The following is a 24,306-nucleotide window of genomic DNA, read 5'->3' as shown; positions in this document are numbered from 1 at the left end:
AAGTGACAGGAGTGATATCGGAGCCTAGGAAAGTGCTATAGTGAAACCTTTCCTGTGGGATTCAGGGCAGCCACACGGAGCTGGCAGGGGAAAGTAGGTTGAAGGACCGAGTATTTATTGTCTGATTCACAGACAGGACGAGGAGGAATGGCTTCCCATGCCAGAGGGCAGGGTTAGGTGGGACACTGGGAAGGAATTGTGCCCTGGCACCGGTTTTCCAGGGCAGCTGTGGCTGCCCCTGGATCCCTGGAAGTGTCCAGAGCCAGGCTGGATGGGGCTTGGAGCACCCTGGGACACTGGAAGGTGTCTCTGCTGGAGGAGCCGTAAGGTCCCTTCCCACTCAAACCATTCCTGGATTATGTGGGCACGACAGATCCGGGGCAGCCTGTGGTGCCCAGCCCTTTGCAGAGCCAGCTCAAAAGCAGCAGTTATTTGGACACCCCTCTGATATTGACTGCAAACAAGAAGCAAGGACAGCAAGAGGCAGAGAGAGCTGTGCTCTGCTGACCGCGGGACGTGGAAGGCGACAGGGACACCTCAGGAGAAGCCCAGGTGTGTTCTGTGAGAGGCCTCTTGGCCAGCAGCAGGAACACCCCATCTCTCCCACCCCGTGGGCTCCAGGAGCACCACGCTTTGATCACAGCTTTGATCACAGCCACATCGGCCCCACATGGAGCAGGGACAGCTCACAACCAAGGTGAGAACGAGGGGACGAGTTTCCCACCTGGCTGGAGCCACGGGGGCAACGTTTCAGCGCTCACACACTCAGGAGACACATCGGAGAGGAGGGTTAGGTGCTGAAGCAATGTCTGTTAGTTACAGCTCGTTACAGTTATTATTGATGCATCTTATTGTCAATGCAAGAGGTGAAGTCACTTAATCCATCATTTCTCAGACACGGATGACAGAGCACGTGGTTTGGCAGAGTAAGTTTTAGGCGAGCTAGAAATGGATTGCACAATATTTAAACCTGATTAAGTACATAATAGGCTTAGCAAAGGATTACTTTTCTCCTGACATTTTATACATAAATATATACACACACACACACACACACACGGAGACAGGCATTTTATCAGTAGCTGCATTTTAGTCTGGTCAAGAGACGACTGCCTATTGCAGAATGACTGGAGTGACACCCTTAAAAAGGAAACTAGTCTTGGTGTGCTTTGCTGGAGAAGAGAAGGTCCTTTTTGGGGTGATTCTCAGGGGTAGGGGTCACATCCAAGCATCACTGGAGGGCTGGAGGGGACAGACACGGGGCTGGGGACTCGCACAGTCCTGGCTGGTGGCACACTGAGCTCCTTCCCTGTGCCAGGCAGGAGATCCTGGAGCCACAGGGCTGGATTGGATTCTGTTTGGGCTGCTTTTCGAGGACTTGGAGAAAAATTTGGCTTATTTAAAGTGCATTTAGAGTTGAAAAGCATCTCAGAGAAGTACTTTCCCTACTCCTGCCCTGCAGCATCCATCCCATTTATGCTCCCACTCATAACCTTTTCCAGGATGTGCCAGTCACCTTCCCCAAGAAGTGTTGGTGTGAGCTCAGCTGCCTCCTGCTAGGGTGCAGGATCGTTATTTAACATCCTACATCCCCAAATATGGCAGGGATTCAGGCCTGACGGGGATTTCTGCACCAGGAAAACACAGGGCCACATCTCACCACGCTTTTCAGGAGCACAAGTGAGCAGGAGTCCTTCCCTCCAGCCTGGAGATTTCCTTAAGAGACTTAAATGAGCACAAACCTCCAAAGCTAACGGGGACAAATCTTGGCCTGGCTATTTCCATGAGCAGGGAGACTGCTTGGATGTGCTGGGATACGGGGTGGCAAGATTTGACCCGCAGCCTTGCCCAAGCGTAGGTCCTCTGAGGAACGCTCTTGTCGCTTTTACAGCTGCTTTTCAGAACAGAAGCCTTTAAAATAAACAGACTCAGGATGCAGAATCTGGAATGGGATGGTTGTATCCCACAGGGAAAACCTGTCCTTGCTCCCCAACACACACACACACGCGTGCACACACACACTGGTCCTTCACGTCGAAGTGTAAACTACTCACAACACCACACACTGACAGAAGTTGTAGATCCTGAGCCAGGGTGTAGATTAGGAATCTCTTGGCTTCCAGCATATCAACAGCAGGATTGAGGGTTTCTTATATTTTTTTTCCCTTTTTTTCTTTTTTTTAAATCCTAAATCAGCCAGCCACCTGCTAGTTAAAAAGCAAAAGAAAAAAGGAGAATTCCCAGGATTGCTTGCCCTTGCTGAGACAGTGGCAAGTGGCTGGACGCTACCAACTGAAAGAGAAAACTCACACACGTCAAAAACCCGAGGTTCGGGGCTTATTCCAAGAGGGAAGATGGGTGCTGGTTGCTCTTTTTCCCTTTTTGGGGGCATGGGGGGGGGCTTTTGGCTGATGAGGTTCTAACGTACACCTATCACCACAGTAATTAAAAAACCACCACCGTACACTATTCCACAGGGAAAAAGAAGACACGTGAACGGACACCGACTACCACGCACAACAAGAGCCCTGCAGGTCAACTCACGGCCTCTTCAGAATGAAAAAGAAAAGAGAAAAGAAGAGCTCAAGACAAGAAAAACAGGAAAAAAAAAAAAAAAAGGAAAGAAAAAAATCCCAAAGGATCTCGTTACAAAGACGGGAAAAGAACCACCGTTATGGTACACTCTGACTTTCTGAGACAGCTGCAGAAACTCAGCTCAGGCTTCCTCCTCCCTTTCCCCCCCCAGCTCTTCCTCCTGAGGACAGAGTCCCGCTGCTGCTCACATCTCGTTGGAGTAGGTGTAGTTGGGGGTGGCCGAGTACTGCGTCTCGTGCTGCATCATGGCGCCCTGCGCCGCCCCCATGGCCGCGTTCTGGGCCGCCTGCTGCACGTGGGGATTCTTCCAGGCCCCCGTGGTCCACTCCTCCTGCGCTTTGCTGAAGCTCCCGCCGCTGCCCCGGTAAAACTTGTGCACCTGCAGGGAAAATCCAGAGGGGCTGAGCACGGAGCAGCCGGCACGGAGCTCCCGGGGTGGCAGGAGGGCCACCCAAAGCGACGTGGAACCCCTGATTTTCCTGCCATACCATGGTGAGAGCAATGAAGGAGAAGACTGCCATGGCTGTGAAGAGCACGGTGGGGATCAGCATCACCACAGCCGAGCCCACGTTGGTCCCAAAGAAGGAAATTGCTGCAATCCAGCCGCTGCAAGGAGATGGAAACAACTGGTTCATCCACCAGCTCTCCCAAACTGCCAGCAGCCCTCTCAGCTCCTCAAACCATCTTCCCCAAGGAGAGAACCAGTAAGGACACTGAAACACCACAGTGACCACCCTTGTACCCAACACAGCAGCATTTTCCTTACCAGACCCCCCATCCAGGGATCCCCACTGCCTGGATAATGCTGATCACCAGCTGGGCCATGAAGGTGAAGAAGAAGGCCATGAAGCTGAAGGAACTGTCTGTCCTGCAAGAGAAGGTTCAGTCATTCCTGCACCTCTATCCCCGCCGTGCTCCAAGGGAAGGGAGCTGCTCCGACGTATCAGACCTGGCCACGGTTTAGCAGGAGGGGGATGAAAAGCAAAATTAAAGGCAAAGGAGAAACTGCAAGAGGCTGGAGGTGGTCAAGGGGCGCCTGGGAAAGCCACGGGGCACCAGACCCTCCCTATGGCTCAGTCAGCTGGGCTTGAGGACATCTATGCTGGGACACGGCTCTCAGCTCACACCACCCCACATGGGGAATAAATACACCCCTAGTTCTCGAGATTTTGGGAGTGACCTCAGCGCTGTGGGTAATCCGTACAAACACCTCAAGGATGTGTGGAAAATATAAGAGATGCCTCAGGGATGAGAGGGAAAGTGGCACCCCAGCTGCATCCTCACCACTGTCCCCCACCACTGCACAGAGGCACAAGGAAAATGTCTTTACATCGCCTGATGGGGGGTTTGGCCCCCAGGAAATCCCAAACTGGTTTTGAAGGTTAGAAAGTAAAGCTAAAGGGCTGCACAGAAAGGAATTCCCCCAATTAGTCAGGCAATGCCCCAAGCTAAACACTGACCGTTTAAGAAGGAAAACAAGGCAGAAAGAAGCCAGGCTCAGGTGCGACCACTTACTTGAAAGCTTTGTAAATAGGTCTAAACCAGCAGACATAGGAGCAGGGCGTAAAGAGAATGAGCCAGAGAATTGCCAGTCCAAAATTTACAGCTCCGCCGCCTCCAATGAGCCACGCGAGGCAGCCCACGAGATTCACCGCCAAGGTGATGCTGTTCACTGCAAACACACACACACACACAGAGCAGAGTAGCACGGACGCAAGGGTGGCACTGAGACACAAAGGACCCCGACCCCAGAGACGTGGCCTCAGAGTCCTGTCCTAGCTGGACTTCCCTTAAATTAAGCTGGGAGCACATTCCCGGGCTGGCTGGGCCGAAAGGGGTCAGCCCTCAGCCGAGCGTAACAGGAGGAAAATCAGTGTATCGCTCAGAGTTGTCATTCCCTAAGCAGTTCCTGAGCTCTGAAGATTGGCAAGAGTCACATCCTCCCACTCCTATCGTGCCAGGACACATTTCCACTAAGAGAAGGAAACTGGACGAATTGTGGTGAAGTTTTTTGCTTGTTCTAGATACATCTTTGCTGAAGGAGCACCACTGAGAGGCAGAATCCTGGACTCCTGACCCCGCCTCGCCGGTTCAGGGGGTGACACGTTTCCCTCGCCCACCCCTGCTTGGGATCAGGCCACACAAGGGCTCCGACTATGAGTCCCAGCTCAGCAGACACAGGACAAAGCAGGGAAGGCTCAGCTGCATTCTGACGCCTCCGAGTTCGGAGAATGATTCATTATTTCGACGAGAACGAAAGCCCTCCCACAGCCGCCTGCCTGAGAGCTGCAGCTGGCAAGGCAAGGAGCTCAGCTGCCCTAAAGGACATGAAGGGACCTTCCAGCCACTCTGTGCTGTGTGTCTGAGGGGCTGGTGGGGAGAAAACAACCCAGAGAGGAGCTCCAGAGGCAAAACCCAAGGGACAGCGACTGGCTTTAAGAGCTGGTGCTTGTGCTGAGGAGCAAGGACCAATCTCTGTTACATTAAGAGGAAGAACATCCTGGTCGGGATGGGGAGGGAACTGAACACCCCCATGAGAGCTTCCCCAGGGAAGCACAGCCTTTTTCCTCCCATGCCTTAAACAAGTGAACCCTCCTGACATGATGAAGCCATCCCAGGGTCACCCTCCTGACGGGACACAGCCCCAGGGATGCCAGCCTGGTGCCGTGCCAAAAGCAGGAACACACAACCTCTGTGGTGTTACCTCAGCTCTTCCTAACCTGCCCCTAAAGCACAGGGCGCTCCCTGGGCACTGACGCTTCCAAAGTTCAGGGGAAATGCCTGATAAGGGAACTAGAAAGAAATGAAATGCTGGTGCCAGCTTGCCCTGAGCTGTGCACGTTTCCACCCATGCTAGGGTGTGACCTGTCCCTCTGGCTCTGTTCCCTGCCCACATTTGGTGAAGAAGAGAGATCCAGGATAGCTGGAAAGGCCGGAAGCTGGTGACAGCTCTGTTAGCACAGCACGGCACACAGAGGCATGCAAGAGGAACAGGCAAGCTCCGGGAAGCCTCAAGCCTCACGTTTTAGGGGGGCAGGCACACCAGCCCTCCAGTCTGAGCCGTCTCCTCCTTACAGCAGGACATCAACAGCACCACCAGTGACCCTGGGACACTGAGCCAGCTCCACAGCTCCATCCTGGAGGCTGGAAGGGCTGGGATCCATGGGACGCTGCAGCCCACCTCTCATTCCTGAGTTTTAACAGGAGACACCAAGGCCTGGAGGGGGAGAAGGCCTTCCCCTGACCTTGCCCTGCCCTCTCAGCTGGCAGCTTCCAGAGGAGCAGCCTTTGGAGAGGCAAACAAATCCCACTGGAGCCACTCCCACGCGGCCACTCACGCATCCAGAGGTAGTAAAGCCGCTTGGCCATGGTCCGGTGCTGCGGCGGGATCTCCGCATCGAAGTCCTGGTAGAAACATGGCTTCAGGGGGATGAACTTGGGCAGGGGAGGGAAGTTGTTCACCTTTTCTGCAAGGAAAAGTTTCACTGGTGTCAGGCACTGCCCAGAGCTGAACAAAAACCAAGAGGCTTCCTAAATAACCCCAAGAATGGACAAGTACACAGGAGTTTTTTACACAGGAGTTAAGGATTTCCCATGAAAACCGCCACCAACCCACCCAAAAGGATCAAATTCAGCCCTCACTGGCCACACCTGTGGATTTATGGATCCTGCAGCCATGGACACCCACCACCCCACTGGCTAATGAGGTGACATTATGGCCCGTAGAACCCACCGTGATCTCCAGAGCCCCCTGTACCTGCCATGCTGGCACACGCTCAGCCTCTCTGCTCCTCGGGAAAAATACTTGGGAAAAACGTGGGAGCTTTAGCAAAGCTGGGGGAGGATGAGAGAAAAAAAAAGGTTGATTGAAGTGGTCAGGGACATCTGCAAAAACCTTCACCGACCCCCCGTTCCCAAACAACTCAAGGACAGCACTTGGCTTCACTTCTGTGACACTCTGGACTATCACACATCCAGGCTGGCACCTGGCTGGCAGTGTGATAAATCCTGGCTCCCCTGGCTCAGGCTTACGTACCAGTTAAGGCAGAAGATTACCAGAGGATCCAGTGATGTGGGGCCTCCCACTCCCGACTGACCTACATCCAGGAGAGGGCCAGGTAGGGCAGCAGGGAAACGAGGTGGTTATGGGCAGTTTGAAACCCCCAAGTTCATGACCTGGCCCCAAAATAATTCTTTAAAAGAATGTATTGTTGTTATTTTTTGCTGGATTCCAGCACAGGGGACTACCTGGCCGCCTTGCTGCCATCTCTGCAAGCCCAAGCCAAAAACAAGGCCAAAAAGGGAGCAGAAAATCAGAGCAGAGAAATCAGCTGGAAAAAAAAATAAATCAGTGGCGATTGTCACAAATGAGTCACTTGAGTGCCTGGCTTAACAATTACTCATGTCCTTTGGCACCTCATTCCAGAGCATGCAGGTGGGAAAGGGGGGAGCTCGGCATCCCAGGACCATCCCAGGCCATTCCATGCTCAGCTCTGTGCCAGATGTGAAATTTACGGTAAATTAAAGCAAGAAACGGAATACCTGAGGTTTGAAACAGAAGCGTGAAAATGGCGTATCCCCACCTGCCTGCAGGTTTTGCCCTTTCCCAGCTATCCAGGCAGAGCTGGCAGCGGCCAACACATTTCCCAGGACACGGGGTCCCGGCAATTGCTGCCTGGGGCTCCTGGGAGGATTGGGCGGTTCTCTCTAGGGGTCTTTTCGCACCCCCCCAGGGCTGGCCGTCCCCGATATCCGCCGGCAGCCCCCGGATGCTTCCATGCCGCCAGCGCTATAAATACGAGCTCCTCGGGCGCGGTGACGTCCGCCCGGCCGCCCCTGCCCACGTGTGCCGGCAGCGGGGACACACGGCCCGGCCCCGCGCCCCCCGCCCCACAGCCGCGCCACCGTGGGGCGACAGCCCCGCGACAGCGATACATTCGGGTGGGGTGTTTTTTTGCAAAATTAGGAACACGGTGGAGCGGATGGAAAAAGGACGGGGGATCGCAGAGGTGATGGCAGCGAGAAGAAACCCGTCTGGTGCGTGGGGCGCGTTTGGGGAGGGCAGGCAGGGCTCGGCATCGCTGCCCGTGCGTTTCCACGCGTGAAGGGCTGCGTGCCCCACGCATCCCCACCTCAAAGCCGGCGCAGCCTCCCAGCAGCGGCCTGGATCGGGGAGAAGGGCGGCCCAACCCCCGCTCGGTCCCCGGTGCACCCACGCGTGTGCAGGGTCACCGCGGCCGTCCCCGCGCCGCGCATCCCCCCCGCAAGCGGGGCGCAGAGCGGGAGGTCGGTGCAAAGGGCGGTCAGCCCCCTCGGGGGGAGCATCCAGCGCCCTCACGCCGAGGCGTTTCCCCTCTCCACACTCCCGGGACTCACCACGTGGCGTGACCCGTCCCGTCCCCTCCGGTCCCCGGCGGGTGGCGGCGGCCGCCCGCCCGCCCGGTGCTGCTCCTGCCGCAGCGACCGCGCTCTCGCGAGACTGCGGCGCCGCCGCCACCCGCGCTATGGGCAGCGCCGCGATCTCGCGAGAGCGCCCGCCGCTGTCCAGGGTCCTGATGCCGCCGGATGGAGGGGGCGGGGCCATGGGGAAAGGGCGGGGCCTGTGTTGGGGGCGGGGCCTTTATTGGGGCTATATAGGGCTGGGGGCTCCATGGGGCTGGGAGTGCTCTATGGGGCTTGGGGGGCTATATAGGGCTGGGGGCTCCATGGGGCTGGGAGTGCTCTATGGGGTTTGGGGGGCTATATAGGGCTGGGGGCTCCATGGGGCTGGGAGTGCTCTATGGGGTCTGGGGGGCTATATAGGGCTGGGGGCTCCATGGGGCTGGGAGTGCTCTATGGGGTTTGGGGGGCTTTATAGGACTGGGGGCTCCATGGGGCTTGGATTGCTCTATGGGGTTTGGGGGGCTTTATAAGACTGGGGTCTCCATGGGGCTGGGAGTGCTCTATGGGGCTTGGAGGGCTCTATAGGGTTCAGGGCTCCATGGGGCTGGGAGTGCTCATGGGGCTTGGAGAGCTTTGCAGCAATCAGGGCTCTATAGGGCTGGGAGTGCTCTATGGGGCTTGGGGGGCTTTATAGGGATGGGGGTTCTGTGGGGCAGGGATTCAGTGACCCCTACCCAGGGTATGGCAAGCACTATGTGGGTAGAAGACCACCCTTGGAAGGGCAGGGGCTCTTGGGAACAGCCCCTGGCAGGGCACACAGGCTCCCTCCATCCAGGAGGCAATAGGAAACCAGCAGCTCCCCCCCAGCAGGGCCAGTTTTGGGGTTCTCCATGTCCATACCCTGATGTGCTTCATTCTGGGAGCAGTAATTAATTAATAGCTTGCATGAAGGGCAGAGGACATGTTAATTGCTTTTGCCAGTTATGCCAAGGTTGGGATGTGCAGGGCAGGGGGAGGGGCTGGACTGATACACACACAGGACACGGATATAAATCCCAAATCAGCCTGAGAGCTCCATGGGCTGTGTCCCTTGTTCTCAGTGTCAGCACACAGAGTTCTGTGCACACCACTTGGACCTCCTGCCTTAGTGCTTGTGAGAATATCAGTGAAGTGTTGTGAAAAATATTTCATTTGACAGCCAAATCGTCCTCCCTTCCCAGGGTCCAGCCTCGAGGGTCACAGAGGGGCAGCAAGGACAACATCCCACCATGGGAAGATGAGAACAGCTGGGCAAGGGAGCAGCAAAATCTCTTTACACCAGGGAGCCCTGGTGGCCAAACCCCTTCGGCAGGGGAACAGCGTTGCTGTGGGGATGCAAGGAAGGAAACCTGGCAGAATCAGGGAAAATGGCTGTTTCACAGATGGTAAAATAGAGGGAAGCAGGAACACCAGTGTGCCACAGATGACCCCATAGCAGGGGGCCCAGCTGTCCACTCTGACCCCTTTCTGGGTCTTGGACCCTGAGCTGATCCCCTCAGAGAGAAGGGACCCCTGCACATGGAGCTCCATGCCCTGCCCAGCAGCAGGGAAGGAAAGGGGGGCAGGGATGGGACCATGGATTCCCACTCCTGCCAAGCACTGAGGATGCTCAGCCCCTTGGAGAGCTGCTCTGGCTCTGCCTGTGGGCACTGAGCACACTGGAGATTTGGGGCTGGATTCTTGTCCCTTATTTCTTATCTCTCCTGCTTTCTCTCACCTAAATTTCCTCCCCACTTGCGCCTCTGCTGCCTCAGCACCTTCCCATCCCACTGAGGCTTTGGGAATGGTCACCTACAGAGCTGATCCTTGCCCTCGGCACTGCTGTGTTCCTGTCTGCCTGCAGGTTTTCCAGTCAGGGATATTCAGGAATCAAATGGATGTGTGCTCCCCTGCAGCACCCTGGAGAGCCAAGGGAGAACAGGGGAAGAGCCTCCCTGCCCATCCCACACTGCCTAAGCAGGGCAGGCCGGGGAGGAAGGGCAGGGTCAAAGAAAAGGCTGGATCAAGCAGCAAATTCCCAGCAAGAAAACAGGTTCAAAACCAAGGAAATCAATCCACAGGTGCAGTTTAGGGTCAGTCTGTCGTTTGGAGTCCAGACCAGCTGCAGCTGACCCAGAGACCAGTCCTGACATAGCTGAGACTAGGACTGAGACCCCTGGGTTGAGCTTAAAAAGAGCTCCTGGGCCATGGGCGGGGGGTGTTGGGGTTCCAGGTGGGGTTGGTGAGGAACATTCAGGTTTATTAATGCCCTCAGGGTCCTTACAACATCCGTCTGCTTATCATGCTGGAGCTCTGCAGAGGGATTTGTCTTATGAAAGGGATTTTTTCCCTTTTCTTTTGCTGTCGGGCTATTCAAAACAAGGATTATCTCGAGCTCTGTAATTTTCTGCTTACGGTAGGGATAAGAACTCAGCAGAGACCTGGTGCTCCAAAGGTTCCTCTGGCATCTTGGCACAGCCCCTGCACCCTGGGCTGCATCCTCAGGGGGCCGCTCCTGGGAAGCAGCAGCTCCAGGACCCTGATTGGGATGGGGACAGGGCATCCCTGCAGCTGTGGCATCCCGGAGGTCCCTCTGCACCCCTTTTGCCAGGGTTACAATCCGCCCTGGCATCAGCCCGCTGCCGAGTGCAACGTGATGAGAGGCTGAGACCTGAGCCGCGCCGATGTGACGCAGAGATGGGCGATGGCACCGAGACTTTCCTTGTATCGGATGCTCCCACTTTCCGTCCTGTTCCCAAGCAGGGCCACCTTGCATGAAAGAAAATATGGAGAGGGCAGGTGGAGGACAGGGGCTCAGGTTACTGCTCCTCTCCAGCTGCCCTGATCTCTGTTAGGAATATGTTTCTGGGGTTTTTTCCCCACTCTTCCAGGTTTGTGTGAGCTCCGTGCTGTGTCCAGCAGCCCTCTCCATTCTTGCCACCACCAGCTCTCCTCTTGGCTGCTCTCCCAAGCAGCTCTTCCAAGCTCACACCTCCTGTGGGGCTGGGACCAGGCAAGAGGCTCGCACAGGGATTTGGAAATCCTCTGGCATGGGGTTGGGATGGCACTGGAATGCTCAGAGAGAAAGAAAGGGGAAGCAGAAATCACTCCCTGGGTGTGGGTCCCACTGTGACCACAGTGGCTGCTCAAGAAGGACAGACAGACAGACAATCCTCAGTGTGTAATTCTTTTAGTTTTTCATCACTCCTGCCTTTCCCATTCGCTTCTTCTCCATTTTAAAGGACTCCCCATCCTCTTTTCCAGCTTTTGTTTCCTTGACCCCCCACGGCTGGAGCTGTCTGTGCCTTTGTCCCCCATCCCTGCTTTTCCTCTCCCACCCCACTGAGCTCATTTCAGCTATTCCTCGGCTTGGAGTAACCCATCCACTCTGTTGTCCTCCAACAAATAAGCTGACAGGCTAATGAATAGCTTCAGACGGTAATTAGCAACGGAGTTGCTAATAATGAATTTCATTTACATTTTAAGCGCTGCAGAGGGAAAATAAGGCCCTGTCATTAATGCCCTCCCTGCTCCCAGCACAGCCTTGGCCTTGGGGGGAACGTTCCCTCTGGAAGGCTTTCTGTGATTGCACCTCTCCTGCCTCCATTTCAGAGGCTGTGATAGGCAGAGTTCATTAAGCAGCAATTAGAGATGGAGGGGGGGAGAAGCTGCTGCTGCTTCCATCATCCGATGGTGGGGAAGCGCCATGATGCCATGGAAAACAGGCCACAGGAGGCAGGAGCTGGTTCTGGGCCAGGAAAGAAGGGCTGGATGGTTCAGCCAGCACCAGGGATTCACGTGGCTTGCCCAGAGCTCTGGAGCTGTCAGCCCTCCTTGTCCCTGTAACCCTCCCAGGCTACCTGGATAATGACCCTGAGGGATTTCTCACTCACTAAAATCCTTCCCCATTATTTCCTCGGGGGTTTAGCACATTTTGAAGGCAGGAGTTTCCCTGAGGGGATTAATTCATCCCTGCCTGCCCAAGGAAAGAGCCAAGTGCCTTCTGCACGGATTCCATGAATTGTTGTTAAATGGAAAGATGGAGAAATGTCTTTGTTTTGTCTCACAGCAGTGAGGAATTCATGGTGGGAGACCAGTGAATAGGTTTGCTCACTACTGCAGAGCACCAGAAGGAACTTGGGAATGCTCAAAGCCTGGATCTGGTGCAGGGAGTGAGCCTGGGAGCATTGTCTGCCCTGCCTCAGTTTCCCTCTCTGTGCCCAAGGAGCCCCAGGGAGGATTAGATGGATTGGGAAACAATGCTCTGCATCTACAGGGGTTTTCCAGCACACTGCTTATGGATGGAGGACTCCATCCCATCCCATCCCACAGACCCACCCAGACCCCAATCCAGTGTTTGGATCGGGTGTGTCCAAAATCCACCCCCATTTAGGCAGTGGGATCCACAGAAAGCTGCTTTGGGGACCACACGGATGTGGGATCCTCCCTGGACAGGAGATGACAGCCACATCCTGCCTTCACCTCCACGGACATGGGATCGATGTATTTATTTATTTATTTGTTTATTTAGGCATTTTTTCAAGCCCTGCTAGGAGTGAAACCAATCCAGGGGCCTCCAGAGGCCGATAAGATTTGACTGCAAGTCAATACTCACATGTCTTTCCACTGTGCAATGATCCCCGGCCAGCGGGGCGGGAGGGGACAGGCAGGTGACAGGGGCGGGCAGAGGGCCAGCCTGGGGCAGGGACGTCGCTTCTGCTCCGGGAAGGGATTGGGGGCAGGAAGGGGACATCTCCTGGCCTGCAGCAGGGATTTTCTGGGATTTGTTGCCAGTAGATGTAATGGTGAGCCCACAGTGGGCAGCTCCACGCTGGGAGGTGAATGAGGGACAGGGACTGGGAGAGCAGCGGGGAGAGGGACGGGGAAGGAGGAGGAGCGGGGGAGAGGGAGAGAAATTGCCCGTGAAAACCAGCTCTGCCACGGCATCTGCTCCTCGGAGCTTTGGGAATTGAGAGGTTTTCCTGCCGGCAGAGCCGGGGCTGAGGCTGTGGGGTGCTGGGGGGAGCAGAGCCCTGGTACACTCGATGCACGCTCGCCTGCAATGCCATCTGCCAGGCTTTCTCCTGCCTGTGGGTTCCAGTGGCTTCTCTCATGGCTAATAAGGGTCGAGCTCAGACTCCAAAGTACTTCCCGAAGTACCTGCTGCATCTTTGTGCCATCCCTGGACACAGCGTGGCTGGGCTTCTGCATCCCTGTGGGAATGCTGCAGGGCAGGCAGGCAGGGTGACATTTGCAGTTAGCAGAGGGTGTCCTTGAGAGGAGCCAGCGCCGAGAGAAGGGACCAGGTTCTCTTTAAGGGGGCAGGACTTTGGGAACATTATGAAGGCAAGAGTGAGCTTCTCCCTCTGCCTTCCACCCTCCCCTCCTTCCCTTCTCTGTTCCGGGACAGGGACCCGGGTTCCCTGCCCTCCCCTCTGCCCGGCAGGGATGAAGGCAGGAGCTGGGTGCTGGAATGGGCGGCTGAGCAGGGGAGGAGGAGGAGGGGAGGAAGGGGAGGGAGAGGGGGAGGATCTGCTAATTACACAGAACAGCTCTGGGGGCTGCTGAAGTCCAGAATGAAGCAAAGAGCAGCAGAAGCGAGTGCTGCAGTGGGAGCGGAGGAGCCCAAGCATCACCGAGAGCTGGAGCAAGCTGTTATCCCTGCTGGGAGCAACTGGGAGCACCCAGGGGATCCTGCAGCCCTGTCTCCCACAGGAGACAGCCTCTGGCACTGCCACCGAGCCCACTGCCAGCCCCCGGAGAGCCGAGGAGAAGGGGCTGGCGGTTGCAGCACGCAGGGCTGGGCTGGAGGGCAGCGAGGTCAGCCCTGCTATGGTCACGGGGAGCTAGGAGCCTGTGTGGATCCACCGGGAAGAGGTGAAGGATGGCTGCCGAAGGAGGGAGAGCCAAGCCCGTCACCCCGTCCAGGATGGAGAACTTCCGAAAGGTGAGGACCTCGGAGGAGGAGATGCCATTACCCTTCCCAGACCTGCCCCCGGACGTGGTGGAGATGAAAGTGAAGGAGGGCAGCAAGATCAGGAACCTGATGAACTTCGCCATGGCCCAGATGGAGCTGAAGGGCAGGCGGCAGATCGTGTTCAGCGGCTGCGGCAGGGCGGTCACCAAGACCATCACCTGCGTGGAGATCATGAAGCGCAAGCTGGGAGGGCTCCACCAGGTCACCAAGGTACGCTACAAAACCGTGCTGGAGGTCTGGGAGAACCAGGACCCGCCGCCCGATAGCCCTGCACAGAACCTGACTGTCCACAAGAACGTCCCCTCCATCTGCATCCTGCTCTCCCGGGACCCCCTGGATCCCAACCAGACGGGATACCAGCCCCCCGAGCCCCAGCACGAGGCGGGAGAAGGCACATTGGGATCCTCCACCAAGGGGCTGAAGCGGCCGCTGCCGCCTCCCTGCGAGGAGCTGCTGCCCAAGAAGCTGCAGGTACAGGTGTCTGACAGCGCCAGGGGCACGGGGACCACCGCTGGCCAGCAGGACCACTGACCCCAGTGCCTCCCACCCCACCAGCCAGGTATCGAGGCAGGAATATCCACTCATTCTGGGGTCACTGGTGGGCTGCAGGCTCCCCCTGACCTGTCCCCACTTGCTGCTCCTTGACCCCTGTGGATGGGGGTCCCCAGATTTGGCGTGAGTCTTAAACCCACCGTGTCTTGGTTATGGATTGAAGCAGGTGAGCATGTGGGGGGGGAGCTGGTGACCTCTAATTCAGCCACCTGGGGACACCGTGACCACCAGCCACATCCTGCAGCGACTCCCAGGGAGCCAGAGCAGCCGAGGGGTGCCCGGACCACCACCACTGCTCCCCGCTGCAACGCCTCATCCATCAGGAGAGATGAGTTTGCCCCCAGCCTGCTGGAATAAAACCTTCATTATCAAACCCGCTGCTGAGGAGCTGTCGGAGTTATTAATGCCAGGCTCAGCATCCTGTGAGGCCGTGATTCACCCCAAAAAACCCACCCAAACAAGCACGGGGGTGCTCCCTTCCTGCACCCTCAGAGCCAAGCACTGCACTGTGCTGCCTGCCTGTGGGACAGCACAAGGAAATAAAACAACCCGCATCGGATGCTCTGGTCTGGAGTCAGGGGAAACCATGGTGTGGGGAGCTGGGGCAATGGAAGTGTTGGGTGGGGGGTTATTGTGACTGGATGTAGTGCCCAGCACAGGATGAGGAGGCTTTGGGGTCATGCCTTGGCTGCAGAGTGCTTTGGAGCAAAATCCCTGCTACTTCCAGGGGGTAAAGAGAAATGAATGGAAAATAAAAGCTCTTTAGAAATAGTTGAGATATGTCTGTGGGAAAATGGGGGGATCATCGTGGCTGCTGGCCGTGGCATGGATCAGCAGCAGTGAAGGCTGCTGCCTGCTCACAACAAGGGGATCCCAGCCAAACTCTGTCCCTTGGAAGAATGGGATTTGGGTCTCCTGTGCCGGCACAGCAGCACCTGGCAAAACCCCAGTTCCAGTGGGGACAGGGGAGATCTGGGGGATGGGTTATGGGATGCCAAGCCCTGATCCACCTGGTTCCCTCTGCCCAGCACCCAGCAGCACTGCAGGATGAATTAATCGGTATTGAGGAGCAAACCCTTCCCAAAATGCACGTGTGAGGAATTCTCTGGCTGCAGCTGCCTTATCTCCCTGCCTCACTCCCGCTCTACAGGGACAGTCAGCGTTCCCTCTTTGTCAAGGGCTTGCTTGGCTGGGAGCGGGAATGAAAGGAGAGGAGGAGGAAGAGCAGAAAGCAGGGGCTGTTTTGTGAAGCAGTGACCTTGTTATCTCCCTCAGCAGGCAGCTGCTCCTCGAGCCAGAGGCTCGTGCTTATCTGTCCTACTGCAGATTGATTCCCTTCACTCGAACATTAATTTCCAACTGTTTTTTTTATGTTAAAGATCATTTTTTGGTTGGGTTTGGGGATGGTAAAGCTTTGGGCTCTGTCTCATCAGCTGCTCTCAATTCCTTTCTCCAATGCAGACCCCACTCAGGATCAACCCTCCACCCCACACAGTAGCATCAGGAACAGGCACCTACCCCAAACGCATCAAAAATCACAAATAAAATTAATTAATAAACCTGTAAGTAATAAATCCCTCTGTAAACACCTCGATCAGAGCCTGAAGACCATGAGAGCCACATAGCTGAACACTTAACAGCCCTTCACCTCCACTGCTGCCACCTCACATTTCTCTGAGCAAGGAAAAAAAAATAAAAAGCACTTATTTCTCCTTATTTTGTTAATTTGCAAGATGTTTTTAATGGATTTCATAGGCAGGTAGCTTCCGATCACAGAGGCAGCACTGGGGATTTTACCCTCCTTGCTTGCTTTGCTGGCTGTGGACTGATGTCTTCCTGCATGAGAAAATAATAAAAAATGACTGTAACAACAACAAGTATTTAAAACAGGATGATGATACCGGGGGGCATGGTGAGTAGAATAATCACGATGGTTTTGTGGTTTTGTGCGGCACTGCTGAGGCACAGCCCCAGGGACGAGTTTTGGGACCATTTCGTACCCGGGCGTTGCGATGGTGGCTGAGGGCAGCAGCCCACGGTGTGGGGACAGGGACACTCTCAGAGAACTGGGGAGCTGGCAGCTGAGCCGGTCTGAGCCCATTCCCCTCACAGGGACCGAGTGCGGCGGGCGTCCATTGACCGGGAGGGGAGGCTGCGCTGGGGCTGCGCGGGCTCCGCTAAATGGGGGCAGCAGCAGCCGGAACCGCTCCAAACCGAGAGCGAACCTGTCACAAACGAGCCCGAGCACTCCCGACAAGCGGCACCGTGACCCCAGGGCCCCCACACCGCCCGCCTCACGCACAAAATGGCGGCCGGCCCCGCCCCAAGATGGCGGCGGTCCCGCCCCGCCGCGCCCCCAGCCCGTCCCCGCGGCCTCCCGCCCTCTCACGCTGCCGCTCCGTCCCCGCCGCGCCGCCGTACCCGCCTCAGCGGCGCCCCCCGGCCCTCGCCTCCGTCCCTCCCTCCCTCCCGGTGCGGTGCGGGAGCCAGCGGCGCGCCCCCGGTTCCCGGTGCTGTCTCCCTCCTTCACAGCCCGCCGCCATGCTGGCCGCCAGCGCCTCTCTGCTCCGCCGCTGCGCCGTCTCCGGCCTCCGCGCCGCCGTCCGCCGGCCCGCCGGCCCAGCAGGTGAGCGGCCGCACTCGTCTCCGTCCCTCCCGCCGCGGCTGGCGGCCGGGCTCCCGGCGCGGCGGGGAGCGAGGCCGCGCGGCCCGGCGTGTCCTTGCGGTGACCCCGCGGCCTAGCGCGGGCCGCTCCCGCCGCCGCCACCGGGACGCCCCCGCCGGCACCGCCTCAGCGGGCACCGGGCACCGCCCGGGGGCTGCAGCGAGGGGCGGCGGCGCTCTCCCTGCGCCCCCCGCCAAGGTGACATTGATGGAGGGCGGCGGTGACTTCCGCAGCACCGGGGCGCCCGCCGCCCCCGGGTGCGCTGCGGCTCCGCGCCAGCCCTCGCTCTCCTAATTAACACCCCAGTTAATTTTATTTATAATATTAACGCCTCAGTTAATAGGGAGAGGAGGAGGACCAGCCCCAGGCAGCGTGCTGTGATGGTGGCCAGGGTGGCAGGGCTGGAAGACGGAGGCTGCAGAGAATGCACTGCCCGTGCATCGCAATTAATGGCTAATTAACCTCTGCATCGCAATTAATACCTAATTAACAGACGCTAATAATGCTCGGAGACTTGTGTGTGCCTCTGCTGCGGCACGTGTGAGTTAAACAGCTGCCTTAGGGAGCCTGTCGCTGCTGTCTTTTAGTATAATAAGCACAGCATTTCTTAGATGCTGCTCAACACCCTTGGTCCTTTGTTATTTTAAATCCGCTAAAATCCTTGCTCGCTGTTCCTTTGAGCTGCTGAACCCCGGCTGCTGCTGGCCCTTGTTGCCAGGTGGCTCTGTGTTCTTCTTTTCCAAGGTCTTGTGTTGCAAACACCCCACTTAACGCTGCTGCGACCCCTTTGCAGGGGGGTTCTGTTGCTGCAAAACCTCCCTTGTGTAATCCCTGAGCTCCTCGTTCTCAGATTTTCAGTAAATTAACGTTTTTCTTCGCTTGTGTCTTTCTTCTGCGCTCATTACTGGAGAAAACTGCCCAATTCTGGCCCTCACAGAGAAGCTTTAACGTGTTTTTGTGTCAAATTAGGTGATTTTAGGCTTAATGCTTGTTGAGTTCACTTTAAAGCCAAGGTGCTTGCCCTTTGGTTCTTCCTTGAGCTGGGAATCTCTGCCTGGATAGGTTGGCTGTCACACACACGTCATGTGTGTGACAATGACCTTGATGGACCCTGCTGAAACTCAGGGCAGAGGGACACTCCAGATACAGATAGAAACATCAGTGTGGAAAAGAGGCAGCAGCAATTGAGAAACACACCCTGGAAAGCCAGAGCGTTAATTCTTGTGGTCTGTATTTGCCTCCTGGATCCAGGGAATGGTTTTGTTGAGGAAAGACTTCAGATTTTGACTTAAAGATGGCGTTTGAGCTCTTCAATTTAGGCTTGTCTCCAGCTGAGATTTGCTGTTTCTCTGAATTTTTTTTTCTTTTTTCCTTTTTTTTTTTTGTGTGTAAGAAAAATAAGAATTCTCCTTCAGCCAGCTGAAACCTGGAGGGTTTTCAGCAGTGTCCTGGGAGCAGGAGCATTGCCAGAGCCCTGCTCTTGCTCTGAGCTCAGCTGTGCAGGTGATTTGTTGCAGAAAGCAGGGTCAAAGGTCTGCTTTGGAGATGGGGAAAGGAGGGGGAATTTCCCTGCAGGAGCCAAAAGAGCATTTTAATTCTGTCTCAGCCTGTTGTTTACTTTTCCATAGCTAAAATAAATAAAGCTATTTTCACGCTTCCGTTGCCTAAACCCAGTATTGCAGCTGAAATGTTGGACCAGGTTAAATTTTGTTAAAAAAGCAAATTGCCTGCTAATTCAGCTGCCATTAATGAAACCAAAGAGAAGCATATTAGCAAAAATACAACCCAGTTGTGGTGCTGGGTTTTTTTTTGTTTTTTTTTAAATAAAACCCTGTAGTTGATCGCTGTGAGTGGTTCATGCTGGGTTAAGAAAGAAAAAGTCAGGAGCTAAATTTGACTTCTGTGAAGCAGAGCTTTGAGCTCCAAGGTCGTATCTGGTGTGTGACCTCTCTGCAAATATTAGTGCAGTGAGATTAGCAGTGGGGAAAGGAAGCACCAGGCTTGTGGTCCTTCAGTTTAGTCCCCTTGGAAAACTATTCCAGCCTTTGTGGGGTAAAAAAATACAGGTTGATCCAAAAAAAACCTGCAATTTGTGATAGTGCTGAGTGAAGAAACAAATTAATGATCCTATCAGACTAATTTGTGCATTAGCATACAATCTGCTTTTGGTGATTAGTTATCAAATATTAATGCGATTGCAGCCTTGAGATCCAGGAGTTTTCTCTTGGATAGACACAGTGGTCAATTTTTTTCCTTCTCCAACCCTTCTGTTGGAAGGAATATCTCTCATCCCTTTGCTTTTGGGAGCCTCTCTAGGAGTTGCATGGAATTTTGTTGGTGGAGGATGTGCATGTTAAAGCTTCTCAGTCTCTCTTGGCTGTGGGAAGAGGAAGAATTCTGTATTTTACTGAAAAAGGAATGCCAGAAAACCTCTTAAGGACTGGTATCCAGAGTTTTTGTGTGTCTTTCCCCTGCTCTGACCAACTTTGGAAGTCTGATATGGAAAAAAGTAGACACTTTGCTACAACATGAGCCACGATATTTAATAAGTTACATCCACCCGGGGCTCATCCAGGACTGACTGTAACAAGGGAAATCCATATTTTATGGCTTCTGGCCTCTTGGTCAGGACTAAAGCAGTGTTATCTTCCTTTTGCCCCAAGTTTGTTCCTTTTTTCCCTGCCTTCAGCTGTGCTTCCTGCCCGCTGCTACTCTCACGGGTCACAAGAGTCAGATGAAGAATTCGATGCTCGCTGGGTGACGTATTTCAACAAGCCAGATATCGATGCCTGGGAGCTCAGGAAAGGTAAGTTGGAAGACCAGGGAAGCATAACCTGGAGTAAATAGAAGTTTTCTGACCAGAAATAACAACTTTACTTGGCGTTTTGTGCACTCCCCGTGCCTGGAAGTGTCCAAGGCCGGGCTTGGAGTAACCTGTTCTAGTGGAAGGTGTCCCTGCCTGTGACAGAATGGTGGACTGGATGATCTCTGAGGTCCTTCCAACCCAAGCCATTCCATGATTCCAGCACCTGGATGGGAGGGAGAGTAGCATTTGCTCCAAGGACAGTGTGTTTGAGCTCTACTATGCTCATTTTTCTTTGCACTTTGGCTAATGGCTTGGCCACAACTCCCTGCAGACTTCTTGCGTGGCTGTCTCCAGTTTTTTGCGGTGGAGTTGCCAAGTTTGATTAAACTTACCCCATTTTTTGGGGTGGTATACTGCTGGGGGTATGTGTAGGGCAGTGTGGGGTGTGTGCACAGGGGTCATGGGGCTGGGGTATGTCCTTGGGGCAGTGTGGGGTGTGTGCACAGGGGTTATGGGGCTGGGGGTATCTGTAGGGCAGTGTGGGGTGTGTGCACAGGGGTCATGGGGCTGGGGGTATCTGTAGGGCAGTGTGGGGTGTGTGCACAGGGGTTATGGGGCTGGGGTATGTCCATGGGGCAGTGTGGGGGTGTGCACAGGGGTCATGGGGCTGGGGGTATCTGTAGGGCAGTATGGGCTGTGTGCACAGCAAGGATAGGACTGGGGTATGTCCATGGGGCAGTGTAGGGTGTGTGCACAGGGGTTATGGGGCAGTGTGGGGTGTGTGCACAGGGGGGGTTATGGGGCTGGGGGTATCTATGGGGCAGTATGGGCTGTGTGCACAGGGGTTATGGGGCTGGGGGTATCTGTAGGGCAGTGTGGGGTGTGTGCACAGGGGTTATTGGGCTGTGTGGGGTGTGTGCACAGGGGTCATGGGGCTGGGGGTATCTGTAGGGCAGTGTGGGGTGTGTGCACAGGGGTTATGGGGCTGGGGGTATCTGTAGGGCAGTGTGGGGTGTGTGCACAGGGGTTATGGGGCTGGGCTATGTCCATGGGGCAGCGTGGGGTGTGTGCACAGGGGTCATGGGGCTGGGGGTGTCTGTAGGGCAGTGTGGGGTGTGTGCACAGGGGTTATGGGGCTGGGGGTATCTGTAGGGCAGTGTGTAGTGTGTGCACAGGGGTTATGGGGCTGGGGTATGTCCATGGGGCAGTGTGGGGTGTGTGCACAGGGGTTATTGGGCTGTGTGGGGTGTGTGCACAGGGGTTATGGGGCTGGGGTATGTCCATGGGGCAGTGTGGGGTGTGTGCACAGGGGTTATGGGGCTGGGGTATGTCCGTGGGGCAGTGTGGGGTGTGTGCACAGGGGTTATGGGGCTGGGGTATGTCCATGGGGCAGTGTGGGGTGTGTGCACAGGGGTTATGGGGCTGGGGGTATCTGTAGGGCAGTGTGGGGTGTGTGCACAGGGGTTATGGGGCAGTGTGGGGTGTGTGCACAGGGGTCATGGGGCTGGGGTATGTCCGTGGGGCAGTGTGGGGTGTGTGCACAGGGGTTATGGGGCTGGGGGTATCTGTAGGGCAGTATGGGCTGTGTGCACAGCAAGGATAGGACTGGGGTATGTCAATGGGGCAGTGTAGGGTGTGTGCACAGGGGTTATGGGGCAGTGTGGGGTGTGTGCACAGGGGGGGTTATGGGGCAGGGGGTATCTGTAGGGCAGTGTGGGGTGTGTGCACAGGGGTTATGGGGCAGGGGGTATCTGTAGGGCAGTGTGGGGTGTGTGCACAGGGGTTATTGGGCAGTGTGGGGTGTGTGCACAGGGGTCATGGGGCTGGGGTATGTCCGTGGGGCAGTGTGGGGTGTGTGCACAGGGGTTATGGGGCTGGGCTATGTCTGTGGGGCAGTACAGGAGCAATACAATGGGAGGGTTCATTTTTTAAGGCCAATTATGCCTTAAAAATGTGATTTCATAAGCAGATAATTGCAGCCAGAGGGATCGTTCCCGCAGCACCTGGCTGACGAGGTGCTGTTTTTTTCTGTCAGAGAGGAAGGGCGTAGACAGCAAGGGGGTCCTTTTGAGATCATGACAAGCTGGTCCCAAGCTCCCCTTGGTGTTTCCTTGTCTCCACAGGCATCAACACGCTGGTGGGTTACGACCTGGTCCCGGAGCCCAAGATCATCGACGCGGCTCTCAGGGCCTGCAGACGGTTAAACGACTTTGCCAGCGCTGTCCGCATCCTAGAAGTCGTAAAGGTGGGTGGAACTGCCCTGTTCCCATTGCCAGAGCCTGGCAGCAGGGCAGCTTTCCCTGTGCAAAGGGAAACTATGCTTTCCTGCTGCCAGAATCAGTGGCTGCATGATGAGCACGAAGCTCGCTGGCTTCTTGAGGGACTGAGAGAAGTAACTCAGAAAGCTCTCTTGGGGAACACCTGAAACCAGCTCCTTGAAACCTGAATCCAGCCTGGCCAGGGAGTTCAGAGGAGCCAGGACTTTTATTTCAGCCCTAGAGGCCAGGAGCTCTGCTCTGCCACAGGCAGAAGTGGGAGGCTTTGGAAATTTGTGTTTTGAAGTAACTCCATTCTTTTGGTTTTGGGGTTTTTTTTCAGGACAAGGCAGGACCCCACAAGGAAATCTATCCTTATGTTATCCAGGAGCTTAGACCAACTTTGAGTGAACTTGGAATCTCCACTCCAGAGGAACTGGGCCTGGACAAAGCATAAACCTTGCTGGTAAGGTTTGGTGTTGCTTCCCAGACTCTTGGTGTGGGAGTCCTGTACTCCAAACTCCCTGGCAAAGACAGCATAGGCAAGACCTAATGTGCCCTAATCTCAGACTAAAATAAAGCCCTGAATAAAAATCCTCATGGAAGTGAAGCCTCTTAACTCAGTTTCCTCAGGAGATGACCAGTGTCATATTATTTTTTAAAATATTACGCTTAGAATAGCGATACTGTGTGTCAGACTGCTGCAAATAGTGCTTGGTTCTGGATATTTTAAGTCCTTTTCCTCCTCCTTGCCCTGGGATACAATGTCTTGGTGCCAGGGGCCCTGAATCAGCTGTGCTGGGAATGCAGTACCTGCATTTTTGAGCTGAGCGTGGTTAAACAAGGCTTTGAAGGTAAAAGGGGTGGAAATAACTCATTTAGGACCTCATGGAAGCTTAGTGGAGCTTCCAGGCTGCTTCTTTAATGGCTTTTTTTAAATTTTTCCCCTGTTATTTTCTATGCTAGGTGGATTACTCAAGTGTTCTGCTGATGCTACCAGATTGTACACCGTCACTTGGAGACACAAACTTTAAATCTTACCTGACATAACTTCTTCCTTTATTGAGTCGCAATGGAAATGCCGTGGAGTTGGGCCTAATAAAGGAAAAACTGGTTTGACCCATGTGGTACCAGTGCCTCGTGTGGTTATTTCCTGGTGCTTTTGTAGGGAAAACAAGGAACAAACATAAATGTGCTCTTAGGAGCTTCTGGGTTGTTACTTACTCTGCAAAGCTCGTGTCCAGAGCCCTCACAAGCACGTGGCTCTGGGAGGGGAAGAGAAGGAGCTGTGTGGAGAGCGTGGTTCCAGCATGCACAGCTTTGGGGAGGAGGCGTTTCCCTGGGATCATGTCCAAAGCCTCCGGTGTGGGTCAGGGGCTCCTGTTTGCAAGGGTCGTGTCCTCACTGGGAAGGGGATCTGGTCTGGGATAGATACTGTCCCCGTTTTTAACTCGGCTCTGGCCCAGGCAAGGGTTTGGGAAGGAAAAAAACCCAACAGAAGTGGGTGGGAGGAGAAGGGAAATATCTTAATTCTGTTGTTATTTTCCTCCTAGAAGAGGGGAATTTTCTGGGAAAACAGGAATTTGTTTCTGCACAGTGGGCTCAGGGCAAGAGCCGTGCAGGGCAGGATGCCCTGCTGTTGTGTCCCACAGTCCCATCCCATCACATGCCGCTGTTTCATCCATGGTTCTGTCCCGCAGTCCTGGTGTCCCGTCCCGCTCTCCCGTCCCGTCCCGCTCTCCCGTCCCTCTCTCCCGTCCCATCCCTCTCTCCCGTCCCGCTCTCCTGTCCCATCCCTCTCTCCTGTCCCATCCCTCTCTCCTGTCCCGTCCCTCTCTCCCGTCCCGCTCTCCTGTCCCATCCCTCTCTCCTGTCCCATCCCTCTCTCCTGTCCCTCTCTCCTGTCCCATCCCTCTCTCCTGTCCCATCCCTCTCTCCTGTCCCATCCCTCTCTCCTGTCCCATCCCTCTCTCCTGTCCCGTCCCGCTCTCCCGTCCCGCTGTCCGTTCCCACCCCGCATGCGCGGCAGAGGGGCGCGCCCTTTCCCCGCCTCCCA

At 55.3% G+C, this 24,306-nt stretch overlaps 3 protein-coding genes and 1 long non-coding RNA gene across 4 annotated transcripts; 2 read left to right on the top strand and 2 right to left on the bottom strand.

Moving 5' to 3' along the window:
• Window positions 1-785: 785 nt before the first annotated feature.
• SCAMP5 (secretory carrier membrane protein 5) lies at window positions 786-8,122 on the bottom strand. The gene is made up of 7 exons (XM_038147430.1): window positions 7,972-8,122; window positions 6,353-6,429; window positions 5,934-6,062; window positions 4,111-4,267; window positions 3,362-3,463; window positions 3,084-3,201; window positions 786-2,974 (listed from the first exon to the last, which is right to left on the bottom strand). The coding sequence occupies exons 2-7, from the start codon at window positions 6,357-6,359 to the stop codon at window positions 2,780-2,782; spliced, it is 708 nt and encodes a 235-aa protein (XP_038003358.1). The 5' UTR covers window positions 6,360-6,429; window positions 7,972-8,122; the 3' UTR covers window positions 786-2,779.
• Window positions 8,123-12,901: 4,779 nt separating this feature from the next.
• Window positions 12,902-15,078, top strand: RPP25 (ribonuclease P and MRP subunit p25). The gene has a single exon (XM_038147449.1). The coding sequence runs from the start codon at window positions 13,880-13,882 to the stop codon at window positions 14,501-14,503; it is 624 nt and encodes a 207-aa protein (XP_038003377.1). The 5' UTR covers window positions 12,902-13,879; the 3' UTR covers window positions 14,504-15,078.
• A 1,162-nt stretch (window positions 15,079-16,240) lies between these two features.
• On the bottom strand, window positions 16,241-16,684 carry LOC119705252. The gene is made up of 2 exons (XR_005258176.1): window positions 16,525-16,684; window positions 16,241-16,360 (listed from the first exon to the last, which is right to left on the bottom strand). It is a non-coding gene; the product is annotated as an uncharacterized LOC119705252 (long non-coding RNA).
• Window positions 16,685-16,837: 153 nt separating this feature from the next.
• Window positions 16,838-23,380, top strand: LOC119705250 (cytochrome c oxidase subunit 5A, mitochondrial). The gene is made up of 5 exons (XM_038147448.1): window positions 16,838-17,150; window positions 19,879-19,995; window positions 22,119-22,240; window positions 22,594-22,716; window positions 23,217-23,380. The coding sequence occupies exons 1-4, from the start codon at window positions 16,853-16,855 to the stop codon at window positions 22,705-22,707; spliced, it is 651 nt and encodes a 216-aa protein (XP_038003376.1). The 5' UTR covers window positions 16,838-16,852; the 3' UTR covers window positions 22,708-22,716; window positions 23,217-23,380.
• Window positions 23,381-24,306: the final 926 nt, after the last annotated feature.

The sequence above is a fragment of the Motacilla alba genome, chromosome 10 (genome assembly GCF_015832195.1).
Source record: "Motacilla alba alba isolate MOTALB_02 chromosome 10, Motacilla_alba_V1.0_pri, whole genome shotgun sequence".
In the NCBI taxonomy this organism is placed as follows: domain Eukaryota; kingdom Metazoa; phylum Chordata; class Aves; order Passeriformes; family Motacillidae; genus Motacilla; species Motacilla alba.
The sequence above is the reverse complement of the archived record's forward strand: the minus strand, read 5'-3'. Positions and strand labels throughout refer to the sequence as shown.